Raw genomic sequence first — 17,470 nt, 5'->3', positions numbered from 1 at the left:
TTTCAAGTAGAAATTCTGAGACCAGCTTTTTTCTGCACATTATCTTTTTTCAGATAGAATGCCAAGTAAATGAAAAGCTGTTGCTGCAGCAGCAATAAATGCCCTCCATCATCTGATAAGGTTATAGAGAGAGACATTTTAATCTTGTTTTATATGAGATCCAGATGTAATTCTTATATTCAAGTGTTGTTTAAAATGTATTAAAGTATCAGTTGATAGCCCCTGAAACAAAAGTCCATCTGATAATTTTTGTGTTAGAACAATCTTCTGTGTCATTTAAGGATAAGAGGAAAAATGTGATTAAAGGTTGTTTCATCCAACTTTTCTGCTGCAGGGTTGATAAAACTAGTTAGGAATGTATGCATTTGCCACTTTTACTGTCTTTTTTTAATAATTCCCCAAAGTGTGAAATACTATGGTCAGAAGGGAAGGAAATCCATTTTTTGCCAGAACCTCCATCTGCCCTTGAAATACTCCATTTACTGCAAAGGTCATAGAAGTTTGCATATAATTATTTAAAAGTGATGTGTACTTTGACTTGATAAAGAAAGATGGATACTGTTGACTTATTGAGAACAGCCTGTTATTATCTTCTAAAAATGAGCCAAGTAAAATTATAAACAAAAACAACAAAATCTCACAAAATGTATTTGCATCAGTGCCCACCTCAGTTGCAATCAGACAGCTGAGGTTCATTGAATTTCTGTGAAGAGAGTATCATATCTAATGAACATAATTATAGTTCAGAATTGTTTAAATAGATCCTTTGGGAGTCATCAGTTTGACAGGTGTATCATCATTGCCTGTCATGCATTTGTTTAGTAGATTTTAACTCTGCTATTACTGTGTATTTGTTAAATACCATTGTGAGGTAAGGGAATTGACAGAAGCTTTGTGAATATGTTAAATTGTTTAAAGGGATTGTCCAGATTCATTTATGAGTTCATTTACCTGAATTTGCTAGATTTGGGAGGACTGTTTGGGGTTACTCACAGCTACAGTTACATGATTTAGATATGTGTGAGAGCTGATTTAAAAACTGCGAAAGACCTCTGTTGGTATTTACCATTGGGCACAACCAGTTAGAAAACATTCACCTGTTATCTGATTAGTATAGAAACAAAATGAATCACAATGTTGAGTCCCTGAAAAATCCCTTTTGAAGAATTTTTGAGAGATTTTTGAATATCACGAACAGCTAGAGTATCTCATGATTTCACTTGATATAAGGTATGCTTCTCTGCTTACAGGCATCCTTAATTAATGACCAGTTGTTTAACAAACACTTATAGGTACAATTGCCTCTGAAAGGATGCTTTATGACCCATAAAGCATGTCTGGCCATCATAAAAGGTCACCCTGCTGCCCCGCTGAAGTCACATGACCACATCTCAGGTGCTTGAAAACCTGTTTGCACCAGTTCCCAAGTGCCCTGTGATCATGTGATCTTTCCTGCCGGCTGCCCCAGAAAGTCAGTGGGGAAACCAGCAGGGAAGGTTGCAAGCTGCTGCCATCAGCCAAGACAACTCCCTTTTGTCTCTAACTGGCTGAAGGCAGCTGGCATTCTTTCACAGGGTGCAGAAATGAAGCTTAAATCGTGAAGATCTAGGCTCCTTTTCTGCACCCCACCAGAGGAGTTCCCCTCCCTGTACAGGGGAGAGCTCACATCCTTCTGTGGGATACAGAAACAAAGCTTAAATCTTCATGGTTTTCTACACCCACCAGAGAAGTTCCCTTTTGTACACAAAGCAAAACTCCTGTGGGATGCAGCAACAGAAATGTTCTCCCCATCATCACACCTGGGAAGCAGATAGAGAATGCTACTTACTTGTAGAATTGCACAAGCTGACCTCTAGGAAAGATGTGCTTTGCATCCGCTGGGTATGAGAGATAAGTGGAGTAATTTATGTGTGTGGTTGGGCTCTGTAGCCAGCTGAGACCTCTCAGCCTGCAGCAGTTTTGCACAAGATGGTTGGCCCAGTAGCTGGCTGAGGCATTCAGGGTCTGGTGGGGAGCACCGCAAGGCCTCCAGAATCTCTCCAATCCCCTGAGGTACCCCCCAACCCATTTAATGACATCACAATCACACAAAGGATTTTGGGCCCAATTATAGTAGTAAGCTGAGGACTGCCCAAATATTTAACAGATATTTTCTTGCTTGTGTTGATCCATTTATATCACTAGTTTTGTCAAACAGGTACAAAATGTTTAGAAACGAAGCTACAGTAGTGGCCAAAATTGTGGAAACCTTTTGGGAAAAGTGTATTTTTGAGGTTTTGATGGCTAATAACACCATATTTTCGGAGACCCGTCTTGTCGAGACTGTTTGGGATGGATTTGATCCTGTGGCTCCCAAGGCTCCCGAGGACATGGACAGGTTGCTGGGGAGGTTGAATGCCACCACATGTTTACTGGACCCGTGCCCCTCCTGGTTGGTGCTGGTTGGTGCTGGCCACACAGGAGGTGACACGAGGCTGGCTCCGGGGGATTATAAATGCTTCTCTGTTGGAAGGGGTCGTCCCTGCCGCCTTGAAAGACGCGGTAGTGAGACCCCTCCTCAAGAAGCCTTCCCTGGATCCGGCTGTTTTAGGAAATTATCGTCCGGTCTCCAACCTTCGCTTTGTGGCGAAGGTTGTAGAGAGTGTGGTGGCATGTCAATTACCCCAGTACCTGGATGAAACTGTCTATCTAGACCCGTTCCAGTCCGGCTTTCGGCCCGGATATAGCACGGAGATGGCTTTGGTCGCGTTGGTTGATGATCTCTGGAGGGCCAGGGATAGGGGTTATTCCTCTGCCCTGGTCCTATTAGACCTCTCGGCGGCTTTTGATACCATCGACCATGGTATCCTGCTGCACTGATTGGAGGGATTGGGAATGGGAGGCACCGTTTATCGGTGGTTCTCCTCCTATCTCTCCAATCGGTGGCAGACGGTGTTGGCGGGGGGCAGAGGTCGACCTCGAGGCACCTCACTTGTGGGGTGCCGCAAGGGTCGATTCTCTCGCCCCTCCTGTTCAATATCTATATGAAGCCGCTGGGTGAGATCATCAGTGGCTTTGGAGTGAGGTACCATCTGTACACTGATGACACTCAGCTGTACTTTTCCACCCCGGGCCACCCCAACGAAGCTATCGAAGTGCTATCCCAATGTCTGGAAGCCGTACGGGTCTGGATGGGGAGAAACAGGCTCAAGCTCAATCCCTCCAAGACGGAGTGGCTGTGGATGCCGGCACCCCGGTACAGTCAGTTGCAGCTGCGGCTGACTGTTGGGGGCGAGTTATTGGCCCCGATGGAAAGGGTGCGCAACTTGGGCATTCTCCTGGATGGACGGCTGTCTTTTGAAGATCATTTGACGGCCATCTCCAGGAGAGCTTTTTACCAGGTTCGCCTGGTCCGCCAGTTGCGCCCCTTCCTAGACCGGGATGCCCTATGCACGGTCACTCATGCGCTCATGACATCTCGCTTGGATTACTGCAATGCTCTCTACATGGGGCTCCCCTTGAAGAGCATCCAGAGGCTTCAGTTGGTTCAGAATGCAGCTGTGCGGGTGATAGAGGGAGCCCCTCGTGGCTCCCATGTGACACCACTCCTGCGCAGGCTGCACTGGCTACCTGTGGCCTTTCGGGTGCGCTTCAAGGTTTTGGTTACCATCTTTAAAGCGCTTCATGGCATAGGGCCGGGTTATTTACGGGACCGCCTACTGCCACCGATTGCCTCCCACCAACCCGTACGCTCTCACAGAGAGGGACTCCTTAGGGTGCCGTCCACCAGGCAGTGCTGACTGGCGACACCCAGGGGAAGGGCTTTCTCTGTGGGGGCCCCCACCCTCTGGAACGAGCTTCCCCCAGGACTGCGCCAACTTCCTGACCTTCGAACCTTCCGCCGCGAGCTTAAGACACATCTATTTATTTGTGCAGGGCTGGCCTAGGGTTTTAGTTTTAAATTTAGTTTTTAAATGGGGTTTTGTACTATTTTAACGACAGTTTTAAATTTGGCCTAATTTAATAAGTTTTTTAAATGATGTTTTTAACTTGTATTTATTCTTATGTTTTTATTAGGCTGTAAACCGCCCTGAGTCCTTTGGGAGATAGGGTGGTATAAAAATTTGAATAACAAATAAATAAATAAATAAATTTTTTGGAGTAGTGCCATAAAATTATATATCAATGGAAAGATAATTTAATCAAGAATGTAATGCAACAAAGTTTGTTCAATTATTTGTATTCTATGAAAAGTTATAGCCAAATATCCAGAAAAAAAGAAGCACAACTTGCTTAGGTTGATAGCAGGTAGCTTTCCTTTATCTGATTGTAGCCAATGAGCATGAGTGTTTAGAGACCCAACCAGGTGTCATCTTGTTTTGTCAATGAGCCAATCAGATCACAGTATGATTCAGTTATTGATGTCATGTATTGAAGCTGAGAGGAGGACATTTGTCATTGTGTTATATGATCGCTATCGGTTGGGGTTTTTTTGTGTTCTTTCATTTAGTGAGCTTGTAATACGTAATAAAATTAAAGTAATGCTGCAAGGAGTTGACTGGTCACCCAGAAAGTGATGTAAAATAATAGTATTAAGTGAACAAGGCTATAGTTATACAGAAATTAAAAGAAAAATTGGTGGAAACTTAACCAAAGGTGGCATTTCTAAGTTTTTGAAGAGGTATAAGGAGACCCAGTCACTACAAAACCATACTAGTAAAGGCAGGAAAAGGTGCACAACAGCAAGTGATGATAGAAGAATTAAGAGACACTGTCTGTGTGACAGAAGAAAATCATCTGGGTGTATACAAGATGAAATGGCGCAATGCAGTGTGAAGTTGAGTGCAAGGACTGTTCAGCACAGACTGTAGAAATTTGGCCTAAAATCTAGAATTTCACGATAAAAGCCACTTTTATCTCTCAAACAAAGGTTGGAAAGCATTATATTCTTGATTAAATTCTTTCAATTGATATATAATTTTATGGTGCTACTCCAAAAAAAAAGTGGTGTTATTAGCCATCAAACCTTAAAAATACACTTTTCCCAAAAGGTTTCCACAATTTTGGCCACTACTGTATATGCATCACGAAGGTTTTTCATAAAGCAGCTAGATTAAGTCTGAAAGCTTTTCTATAGAGCTAGAACATTTAAAAGACAGCAGGCCTTGACTTGCAAATATTGCCACCTTTTGTTCTCTACTGCATCAGTTTTGACTTTTTTTTTGTTTCTTGCTAGAGAGAAAGAAATGAAATCAAGTGGTTTAGTACTGAATTATGAATTTGTCTCATTCTCCCCCTTCCCCAAATTATTACTTATTACTTATAGCCTGAAGATAGGTTCATGTTAGATAAGTTCAATTTGGTTCCTGGCAGAAGTCCATGGTATCCCAAAATCTGCATGCAGCAGAAAATAAGGTGTTGAAGACAATGTTCTCAACATCTCAGTAGTTTTGTTATTTCAGAAATGGATATTAATGATCTTAGACTATTACTAAATTAGCCCTGAAACCTCTAGTAGAGAAATTAATTATCACAAGCAAAGGAGTTTTCTATGTTCTTTATAGCTGGGACAAAGAGGGAGGAAACAATCTCTCTAATGGATGAACTCTGGCCAAGTTAGTCAGAGAACAAGGCAGCAGGAAAGTGACTCCCCAAAAAGATTTTTTTTCTATGGACACTTTCTTTTCTGTCCTTCCATTTGAAGTTTTTGCTAGCTCTCAAGATGATAGTAGTAGAGGAAAAGACTGCGGATCTTAAAACTTAAGATGCTAAGGAACAGGATTTAAAAGGAATTATTCCTTCTCATGGATAAGGTTTGGCTGGATGTGTGATCTGGCAGGGTTCCGATATCCTTTAGTTCATGTAGATCAGACTTAGAGCCCATGTGTGACCAATCAGAGCCATTCAAGATCTCAAGAATATAAGAGAAGAGAAGACAATTGTTCAGCCATTGTTGCTCCCTAGCTATTGGTATTTGTGGTATAATGGCTTAAAGGGAGATAAATACTTGTCAAAACTTGATCATCAGTAACCTGATTCTTCTTGTATATGTTCAGCCTCCCATTACAGAAAAAAATTTCCTTAAACTTGAGCTCAATTCCTGGTGACTTCAATGATACATCCCAGTTTTTAAAATATGGTTTTAGTTTTATTTCCAGTTTTTAAAAATGGAAATAGTTTGCTGTTATGTTCTCAAGTGTTTCCTGATAATCTCTGTCAAAGTAAATTTACGGCTGTCACATCTGATAGCAATAAATTCTACAGTTTTATTATGCATTACTTCCCTTGGTCCTGAATTTCATTTTAACAAATGACCCAGAGTTAAAATATTGTATGAAAAACTTCTAAGATGTTTCCCTCATATTTCTTTTTTCCAAACTAAAAAATCTTTAATATTTACAACTTTCCTTCTTGGGGGAGCTGTTCTGGTCCCCAAATGATTCTGGTTGCTTTGTTTTTCTCTATTCCAGCTCTAGAACATACTTTTTCAGGCGTAGCTGACAAATTTATTTATTTAATTTATATTTCCTATCTCTTTAACTGCCCATCTCTCTCAAAGTGCAAAGTATCTATAAATTCTAAAAGTTAAGAAGCACAGTGAAAAAGGGGGGCCAAGATTAAATATATAGAAGATAAAACTAATGATCACATGTAGAATAACCAACTGACAATGGAGATAAGTGGGTTCTGCCTTTTAGAATCAATCCATTGGTAGTGAAGGAATCCGCAGTCAAGAAATACATTGTAGACCATCACTCAGTAGAGCAACCATGAAAAGATATTTAAAAGCTGTGATGTCTCTGTACATTCCATCGAATGGCGAAGTGCCTGAGAGCTGAACTGTGGGTTTGCCACTGTTAGACTGAGTGCCCATTCCTTTTAAAAAAAAAAGAAAGAAAAACGCCTCCCTTTTTCCTCCTTTCTCTGGGTGAGAACCAGAGGTGGATTTGGTGGGAGGTTGGACGGGATGAAAGTCTCTACTAGCCTGTGGAAGTAGCAAGGGAGGGCTGGCCCTGTATGTTGGTGTGAGTGAGTGTCTGAATTCCTCTTCTTGATGAGAGTTGGAAAAGGAATTGACCTTGTATAAAGGAAGAGATCCCCTGACTTGCAGTAGTAGCTGCATAGGAGAGGTGCCCTTTTTATGCTAGTGTGTGCAGGTGTATCATAGTAGAGTGAGGGGTGTTTACTGGGTGCCCTGAGAAACTCTGAGAGTTGGTAATGTGTCTCGGGTTGCCCAGCTGCTTCTCCCAGGCATTGGACTAGAAGATCTCCAAGGTCCCTTCCAAATCTGTTGTTCTGTTCTGTTTTGTTCTGAATTGAAAACTGAACTGAATAGTAGCTGGTTCCTCATCTTGTGAACTAAGGGGCTGAGATATTTATATTCTGTTATTCATTAACCCAAGAACCTGAAGAAATGACAATATGGGGATGGGGGTGCTGTTGGGGGACAGAGGTAGGCCAAAATATTATGATAGTGATAGGCAAGGTGAGATATGGTGAGAGACAAGGAGCTCAAAACTATTGTTTATAGGGGTTCCACATTCTAGCTTCTCAATTTCAGCCCCAACACCCTGTCAGTAGTTCTTCAGAAGCCCTGGCTTTCAGCTCCTGCTTCTGAATTCTGGGTCAGTCTAATAAAGCTTCTCTCATCAGTGATTTAACCATTAATGAGCGGATCATTTGGCATGTATCACTTGAGAGCTGCCTGGGTCTAGAAGGGATATTGCTCTTCCAGAGATATGCCCAGCTAGATTTCAGATGTGGCATCAGCCAAGATCCCAGGATGGAGCATATGATGAGTGTTATCTGAGAATTTCTTACTGGTTTCAAAGTTGCTGAACTGCAGGTTGGCAGGTCAGTGAGATCTTGTTCATTAAGTTGAATTCTAGGGATCAGTTGGGATTGCTGCTGTTATATCAGCCTCCCTACTACATAGAAGCTCCTGTGCTTCTTAACTTAATTTCTGGGCCGGCAGTGGAATTCCCCAGATTTACAGTTTTGGGGGACTTCAGTCTGCCTTCTTTAGGATTGGACTCTGAGGTGGCTCATGAGTTCAGGGATAACCACGATTGATCATGGGTCTACCCCAGATCGTCCAGAGACCAACATGATGGGGCAGTGGCCATACATACATGGGATCTTGTATACTTATTGGCGCATTAAATATGTGATCTGTATTTATATAAATACTCATAGGAAAAAAGAGTCTACCCAAGAATACAAAATCTTCAGAAGTAGGTCTCATTTTCTGCAGTAGAGGGCTCTAAGTTGCGGCTCAGTTTATTTAGCTGAATTGATAGTCACCTGCTACCTCCCATCCCTTCCAAAACAACAGTTCTTGGACAATTCAAACGCCAAAGTGCCATTTGCTTTCTATCCAGGTGCTGTTGATCTGCATACACACGTCTCACTGCAGGAGAGAAATCAGAACTGTATATCTGGAGTGCTCAGTTGGAAAATCCTGCTTGAATGCTTAGCTAGTCTTTGTAGGAAATAGTTCATTTGATCTTGGTTTTCAGTATACTTCCATAAATTTGTTCAGTGTACATCTGTAGGTAACATCTGCTCAATTGTCTTGCAAGTAACACAATAATGCTTAAGCAGCGCCATTAAAGAAGAAGTACTGGACCCTCTCATACAGTTCCTCCTGAATGGGCTGCCATGTAAGCAGGTTTTTGTTGTTATAAATAGATAAGATTAGAGCAGCCTCTCTGTTCTGTTTCCCTCCCCCAATACTCCCAGCAAAGAGTCAGTCAGAGGCCTCCTTTTCTCCTTTTATTTACATAGATACATGTCCTGGCCACGTCTACCCACGGGCCTGCCAAGTTTCTGGAGATAACGAGGAAATTATAGATAAGGCCAGAATTACTCACGAATATATTCTTCCCTCCATTGATAGTTTGCCCGCCCAAATTCATTGCTTTGTCCAAGACAAAAAACCAGGAAGTCCCGCCTCCTATTTATAGTCTCTGCAGATGTCACTGCATGACAATCATGACTTGGCTTCCTCCCAACGCTGTTTCTGCTGCGCGTGTCAGTCACGCCTCCGCAGCCTCGCATCACTCCAAAACTGTTCTTGGGGCGTTGCCAAATCAGAAGAAGGCTCCAGAGAATCAGGCCTTGCCGGCCCCTCCTCCTCCCTTTGAGTGGGTGCCAGGGAGGGAGAGGGCTCAAGAGAAGCAGGGCTTGCCAGGTCTTCTCCCTCACTTTCTGAATCATCCGAGTCCAGGAGTCTGGGTCCAGGAACCTGGGTCACAACACTCTCCAGGTGTACCCGGACCACATTAAGTCATATGGGCTGTGAATTCTGAAAGTTGTATTCCCAATACTTTTGAAGGACAGAAGGAGAATTGTTCAGTTTCCGGCAAATGTAACTCATAATATATCAAAGAACAGCAGCAACTGCAGATTGTTGTAAAGTAGAGTTGAGCTGAGCACTGACTCTGTTCCTTAATTGTGATGCATACAAAGTAAGCATCGGCATTTCTATTGAGCCTCTCTTGAGTCTCCATTTATATTTTCTTTTAGCTTCAAACGACCACCATTGTCTTGGTATAACAGTAGCAAAGAGAGGTTACACATTTCTTCATTGGGATCTGGGTGTTATTTGAAATGCTGTTAGTGACCATTGGGGAAACAGAATGTATCAGAATATAACAACTGAAACGGCTTACATATTAGATTATTAGCATGCAGAAGATCTAGATTCAAATCCCAGTGCAGCCTCAAGACTCATTGAGTACCCTTTGGCTGCTTGCAGACTCTCAACAGCCTAACCAAGTTTGCAAACTTAGCATGAAGATAACATTATAAAACACTCTAAAGCACTTTGAACAGAATACAGATAATGGAACATGTTTGCACGTGTTTTACAAGTAATGTAATGGCCATATGGAAATACAAGCAATTCTTAAATAACCAAAGGAACATACTGTATGGCAAATATGGAGGTTTAAAAAACCCAAAGAATGAATAATTGCTGCTTCGCGATTAACCTATTGTTTTTGAAAAGAAATTTCCTAAACTGCAAAGCAATTTGCTTTTATTTATATGGGAGCCAAGATGCCAGTACTCACAGTGTGTTCATCAGGGAATGAGGCAAGGGAATGATCAAAGAAAAAGTTATTATGAAATCAAGGCAAATTACATTGCTATAAAGGTAAGTTGAGAACAACAGGTAGATTCCCTCCCCTTCAGTTTATCATTATGCAAGTAAGATTTTCCAGGTCTTAAATTGCACAGGGAGCCAACTTAATTTTACAAAGGACTCCCTGTTCAGACCCCCAAACAGGCAAAACTGAAGGACTGAAGATTTGGGAGGGGGGGAGGGCAGTCAGATCTGTGTTTACTTTCACATTGTTTAACAGTGATTGTATTTGGGAAGAGAATGTCCAACAGAGTTTTTCTTGAGTATAACCTCTCCCTAGAATTAGTGAATGGGGGCTCCCTTATTTTGGCTGTCTTCTGTTGCACAATAAATGGTAATACTGTTTGCTACAAGTACTATAAGAAGACAATTCCTGCTTATAGAAAACTATTGGAAAGTTTTACATGGGTAACTTTCATATATGGTGCTTTTCAGTTTTTTAAAAAATACAGTTGTCCTACAAAAACCAAACCAGATAGGATGAAAGTGAAATAGGAGAAGACTGAACTAGTACAGAGGGCTTGTTTTTAGGAAAAACAACAACAAAACATAAGAAGTAGGTTTTGGATACTGTATTTTAAGAATAAATAACTTGCAGTTGCAGGCAGTTTAAAATAATATATGTACAGTATAGCAACAGAAAGAAAATGATTTAGAAGGGAGATTGGTATCCACAGTGAAACTTATCCAGATTCAGCCACTTCAAATATAATGCTTCCCCTTCCCCCCAACCTTTCAAATTCCCATATACAAAAAAACAAGTATTCTAGAAAATAAGCAACGTTAGGTCTGTGTTTTATGATACATAGCCTTCTATATGGAAATACTGTTTTTTGTAGAAAAAATAATAAGGTTTTGTGGATCTTTCCTTCCTAAAAAATGAAAAGAAATCCCTGCAATTATCTAGATGTAGGATTAACAGTAACATATAAATAATCCTAGCTTTGTAACTAGAAATATTCTCTTTCCATAGCAGACCTCTGATTCTCAACTCTTTTACTCCCTGTTCTCCATAGGCTACATCCAGAAGATTAAATCTGGGGAGGAAGACTTTGAATCCTTAGCATCACAGTTCAGTGACTGCAGCTCAGCCAAGGCAGGGGGCGATCTGGGTACTTTTGGAAGAGGTGAGTCAATCGATGTTATGGGGCTGCAGTTCTGCTTTCTGAGCAGGTTGGGGATAATCCATCAAGTTTATAAAAGGAAGGACACTGAATTTTCCTCTCCATATGAAATAATTTTTTTTGGGGTGAAGCATATGCTAAAGAAGGAGCAAAATGAGTAAATCAATGCTTTTGAATACAGAACAACCCTCAAGACAATCAGAACCTATAGCAGTGGCCATATTATCAGGGCAATTCTTGAAATGAACACCAAGCATTGAAACTTGTCTGGGCTGCTGTAGGCTGTTCTCTCTTATGCTTCAAGGAAGCTTAGTTTTGGGATCATTCTTTTGAAGAAGTTCTGGATGTTATGAAAATAGCTTTGTGTTCAGCTTGCACAGATTATGTATCTAATAATAACATACCTTTCACTAATCAGATCATGCATTATGGAAGATATGCCCTTGTTACACTATATATTGTTGAAGGAACCAACTTTCTACTATTTTTCTTGTACAAAATGTGAGTACACATGAAAGTACATACAGCAACACACGTAGAGAGGGGACAGCGGGTATCAGAATGTCCATAAGCCTGGGATGGGCAACTTTTGAGGAGTCAAAAGCCACAACTCAGCACCTGAACTTTCAGGGGGCCTTGCAGTATGAAATCTCTATCTCTAAAAAAGTTATGGCTGAGCTTTTTGGTCTGATTATTTTTTGAGAGGAAGAGATTTTCTAGATAGGAATAGGAGATTTCAAAGAGGTGAACTGAGAGCCAGTTAAGGCATATGGCTCGACACTGGGAGACTGAGTTCTAGTCTCCCCTTAGGCACATAGCCACATATCTTTGGGCTCACTCTCAGCTGGAGGAATCTGGCAATAGCAAACCACTTTAAAAAAAAACTTGCCAAGAAAACTGCAGGGATTGGTCATGGCAGTTTCTGAGAATTGTACATAATTGAATAGGAAAAAAAGGTGAGCTATTTAAAGTTCCATGTAGGCCAAAAAACTAGCTGAAATGTGGCCATTATGCTGCTTAGAGTTGTTGACGAGAATTCAAGATCCTAAGAGGAGACAAATGTCTTGTTGAGAGGTCTTACGCTGATGGTAACAGCATTCCCTAATTTTGGACAAATTAACAGTGCCACAATTAAGCCTAACTATGGTCTAGCTCCCTTTGGAAATACTGCTTTTTATGACAGCTGTCACAAGATAGATGTCACCTTTTCTGGTGACATCTACTCATGGGTGACTTATTGCAAATGCTGCCAACTCTGTAACTTGTGTATTCATATTCTGTGAATATGCTGTTTTGACACTTATCTGCACTGCTCAAGGACTATTTTTGACTATTTGATGTTACTGAATAGATCATGTGTCCTGTTAAAAAATTATTTGAGAAACTGAGTCTATCATGCATCTTGGATTCTGCATTGGGTCAAAATAATTGCAGCATTTAATAAAAAAATCTTCTCAACCATAATAGGTGAGGATGCTGCATTGTTTGCATGCATCCTGCATATGATAAATCTTTCTGCCTGCTTTGTCAGCCCAGCTGAATCATTGTTTCCCTCTAGTTCCTACTGTACATTTATATTAATGGATGCTTTCTTGTTAAGCAATTTACCACCTGAAGGTTATTTCCTTCACATTAGGTTAGTTTTCCTAGCCTTGGGCACAGCATAATGCACCTTGAAACGCTATGGATAATCTTTGCCCTCAAGTATGCTACCCAGGACAATTGCATCCATTTCTGGGCCATTTGTCTTAAAAATCCTGAAATCAGATATCCTTTAGGCTGAAAGAAAAAGTTTATAGAAAAATAGTAAAAGATTTCATCTATCAATCAATCTCCTAAGCATGGGGTATATCTGCTTGTTTTGAAAATAAAAGGGGCTAAGCAATGTTTCTGTTGCTTTGTCTCTCCTGGCTTTCATGAGACAGTATTTCTTTTTGTTTGAAAATTAAAAGATGCTGAAGCTCAATGATAATGAACAAGAGTAGCTGCTACCAGGTATTGGGAAAGGCCTTTCCGTTCCTGAGACCTGGAAAGTTCTAGAATAGAGATACACATGAAGCAGATTCATACATTGAGATGTTAACTTGTTTCCCAAGAACACTGGAATTTTGCCAACATGATCCAGCCTTAAACTTCTGAATTTCACCAGCTGCTGCTTTATGATTCTTGTTTTAAAAGCTAGAAACCTCCTTTTCTTTGAAACTGGAAATTTCAAGAACTTGAATATAGAACATGATGTCACCAGTTTGTAGGCAAGGTAGTATGGGATGATAACATGGCCTAGAAATACCTTCCAATATAAGTAAATAGGAGAACTCTGAAAGGGCTATAATGGCCAGTGCAGAATCAAGCAGCTATTGAGAGGGAATAATTCATTCTTTGATAGGGCATCTTTATCATTAGACTCATTAAGTTTGCAATTTGAATATTTGCTACAAAAATAATTTCTTTAGAAGAGATTGAGAATCAATACAGGTTTTCATTTAGAACAAGAGGCAGCAATTATTTGAACTGGGACTCTGAATTATAAGAGTTTGCATTGGGCTTACTCACAAAATATCTGGTATGAGGCAGTGTTCCACTTAACGGTAGACAATCCTTTTGTGCAACTTTCTTGAACCTGAATTCAAATATATACAGTATGCTGTTAGGAGAGTATACTGTAATGAGCACAATGCAGATAATATAAAGAGTGTTTAAACATTTTTAATTTGTAATGAAATAATTAACTACATGTTAATTATACATGAAGCTACAATAAAATATACTAGTTGTTTTGTAGTCTTGCTAGTTTAGTTGGCCTGAGTCCCTGACTCTGGTGGGTCAAAAATTGTAGAGAGAAAAATATGTGCCTTATAGTTTCTCTCTGCAGTTGGCATCTCTCCATGCAGAGTAAGCTCTGTCCAGATCTGCTACCAACGTAACCCAATCATCTTGTTGAAATTAGCTACTTGAAAATAATGGCATAACTTAGTATTTGAGTTTAACTAATTTAATTAATTACAATGAAGTCATAGTCTGCACCAGATGCTAGAAATGTCCTCCAATCAATAGCCATCAAATTGTCAGAGCCTGATATTATTTTTTCTCATGTATAAAGGTCAACATATCTGGATACCTTGATCAATAAAAATCGGAAATCATTATACTGAGTGACCTTAACAGTATTTCCAGAAAGAAAAGCTTTTTATTTTTAATATAAGCATTTGTATATTTCACGTGCTTTTATGCTGTTTATATCATCTGACTGTGTCAGCCATCCCAACTTGATCAATTAGGAAAGAAAGACTCTCGAACTCGTGGTTAGCGAAAGTATACTTAAAGCCAAGTGGTTATAGTGTAGTAAAGCCGGATCTGGATTTTCACGCCCAAAGCATCTGGTTAACTTTTCTCCTGTCTTCCTGTCTCCCCCCCATGGGTAATTTATTCAAATAAATTGTTTGGTAGTCCCTGGCTGAGTGGGCTGAATGTTGCTGCATTCCATTGGGTGACCTTGGTTTATAGCAAGATACAATAGATAATGTTAGAGAAATCAGCAATAATATTTGTCACATTACAGTCATAAAAAAATAGCATTTTATATTTTTAAAACAAGCAGATATATCTCAACTCAGGAAACTGACTTGATAGATGAAACTTTAAGCAATCCACCAAAGTATAACTACTTTTTCCATGTAAATTCTGTAAAAGCTTTAGCATCTCAATACATGTATACCGGTAGTATTCAGTAATCCTCATCACATGTGAAATTCCACACAGTTCAACATGTTATGGGATTTTGATATAGTAGAGGTTACAGTGGCTTGCAGAGGACCTGAAGAAGGCCTTATTGGTATTACAAGCAATTTTGTGGCAGGGTTTGATTTTTGTCTTGATGAAGTTCCAATAATACATTTGTTTATATTCCAAGGATGAGAAATATTTGGAACATACATGGTCTTCAAGTAGTCCCAAATATAGGAAATCCAAATAGGATCCATCAGTAGTGGCAGTGCAAGACGGGTGAAATAATTAGCACAGCTACTGTTTATCATCCAAGACCTTAGTTCCTTAAAACTATCAAGTTTCCTTGATAGTTAGTATTTATGTGTAATTGGAAGGGGAAAAAAATGAAGTTGCTAACTTTGGTCAAAAACTTTATTTTCTTTTCCTGGGAATAAGTTCTTGGTTTGCATGAAGATACTATTTTTTAAATTGTCCTTTATCTTCACAAATTCTGCCTTATTGTTCAGAAGCAGTAATTCCTTCCCGAGTCAAATATTTCCCAGAAGAAAAGATGATTGCTAATATTGGCATTTTGGATTGCAAAGTAATGAAAAAGCTATTAATCATAGGCTGCCAGTGACTGGTAGTTGGGTCTCATTTAGAAACTGTCACTTCAGCTGTGGTCTTGGGTGACTTACTGAAGGAGAGAGTTTAGATGACACAGGCTCAACGAGGCAGTAGGAATGCTGCTGGAATTTTGTTGTCCACTAGATGGGACTAGGAGCACAAGCAGTTCTTCCGTGATAACCACTTTCTGTCTTCTTGTAGTCATTTGATGGGATTACTAACCATAATTTGCTATAATTACAAATCTTCAATATGTTTAGAAGTAAAAAAAAAAGCAGTCTCATTTAGTCTTTAAAAAAATCAAGAGCAATTGATATTTCCTCTGTTTTATTAAATTCTGGATGCAGAAACTGAGACGGGTTTATTTTCTGATTCAGAAATTAAGAACTTTTGGGTTGAGAATAAATCCAAATCAACATTTATTCGAAGGTTATAAATTATCATGTGCTCCACAGCTGCATGGAAAAAACCAATTATTTAAGGCAAAGTAGCATATCTTATTATAGTTGTTAATTAGTATCCACATTTCTTTTGGAAATATGTGCATTTTTAAAAATTGAATACTTAATTACAAATAAACTCAGTTATGAAATGAGAATCAATTTAAGTAATTTACTTGAATGACTTAATTACTCTCTTGCTTTTTTGTGGTGGTGATTCAATTTAATGCATCCTGCATTTTTAAACCAGTCTTGCTATTTTTTTTTCCAAAAAAGAAATCCTATAGCAGTGAATTACATTGTTGTGGTCAGCTATTCATATTGTGGTTGTGCAAGAATGAGCAAAACTAGGTTGCAATGGTAGCATGTAGAGCATTGAACTGACACACATATGCATGCATTTGCACAAGCTTTGGTGTCTTTGTTGAAAAAAGATGTCCCAATTTTTGATATCTTTTTTGATAGTTTTTGAGATAAGCTCAGTTCAAAAGAGAAAAATTTTATTGGTGTGATTTCCCCGCCCCCCGCCCCCATAAAATTCTATTGCCAGCAGGATTATAACTTTAAATCTTTTCTTTTTCCCATTTTATGAGCTAAAACTTTGGGGGAAATAACAGGCTGAAGCCATTATGACTAGTCCTGGAATAAGTTTAGAGTCATAATTATAAAAGTTGCAGATGGATTGGAAGCCACAAGTAAATAATAAATTCTGCTAATCTCTCAGACACACAAACCACCAGGAATGTATGCAGCATGCAAGGAACATGCAACAACAACAACAACAACAACAACAATAATAATAATAATAAAATTCTGGCAAGGATTCATCTGGAATACTGCCTTTAAGCTTTCTGGATTTATCTTCTATAGCAGTGGCAATATTGTATATAACAATTCTAATTCAAGGATCCTACACGAAATTTACCCAGTTTCCTTTCTACTTGGGTCAATTTTGGCATCTTAGTGCAGCAAGTTCTAATTTTTGGTGCTACATTCAGTCACCAGGGCTCCCTTCTTTTTCTTTCAGTCCCTGGCACTGGTACTCAAGACTTGAAGGGAAGTAGATGCCAGTTAAACGATCCAATATTTTGATTAGGGAGAAGTAAACCTTTGAACCCCTGTAAATTGGATACTGATCCAGTTTGTTGTTTGATGGGTCACACAGCAGTTTAGTAACTGCCTTTCTCCCAGCTGTTGTTTTCCCCTGTAGATTTCAAAACGCATTCTCTGGGCTGTCATGAGCTGAATAGTTCTGCTGTATTCAGATGGGAGAGAAAGGAAGTCTGGGGCCAGATCTGGCCTCATCAAACAAGTATAGCTGGTTCCAGCAATGTAAGCTATTTTCAAAATAGCTCTTAGTTCTTTGGACAGACTGGCAATAAGCCTTCTCCTGCTCTCATTTGATACTCGGTCTGGGGCCAATTCAGATTAGCCAGCATTAAGAGACT

At 39.6% G+C, this 17,470-nt stretch overlaps 1 protein-coding gene across 3 annotated transcripts in view; it reads left to right on the top strand.

The window, feature by feature from the left end:
• PIN1 (peptidylprolyl cis/trans isomerase, NIMA-interacting 1) overlaps window positions 1-17,470 on the top strand; it is a 42,534-nt gene that overhangs the window by 21,622 nt on the left and 3,442 nt on the right. For 2 of the 3 annotated variants that reach the window (XM_058168143.1, XM_058168144.1), the window contains exon 3: window positions 11,143-11,253. In XM_058168143.1, the coding sequence (XP_058024126.1) occupies window positions 11,143-11,253 (111 nt within the window). Of the gene's footprint in view, window positions 1-11,142; window positions 11,254-11,668; window positions 11,752-17,470 lie in introns of all 3 variants that reach the window. The other variant, XM_058168145.1, reaches the window with a different exon arrangement.

Source organism: Ahaetulla prasina, chromosome 2 (genome assembly GCF_028640845.1).
Source record: "Ahaetulla prasina isolate Xishuangbanna chromosome 2, ASM2864084v1, whole genome shotgun sequence".
Lineage (NCBI taxonomy): Eukaryota > Metazoa > Chordata > Lepidosauria > Squamata > Colubridae > Ahaetulla > Ahaetulla prasina.
This window is presented reverse-complemented; position numbering and strand designations above follow the sequence as displayed.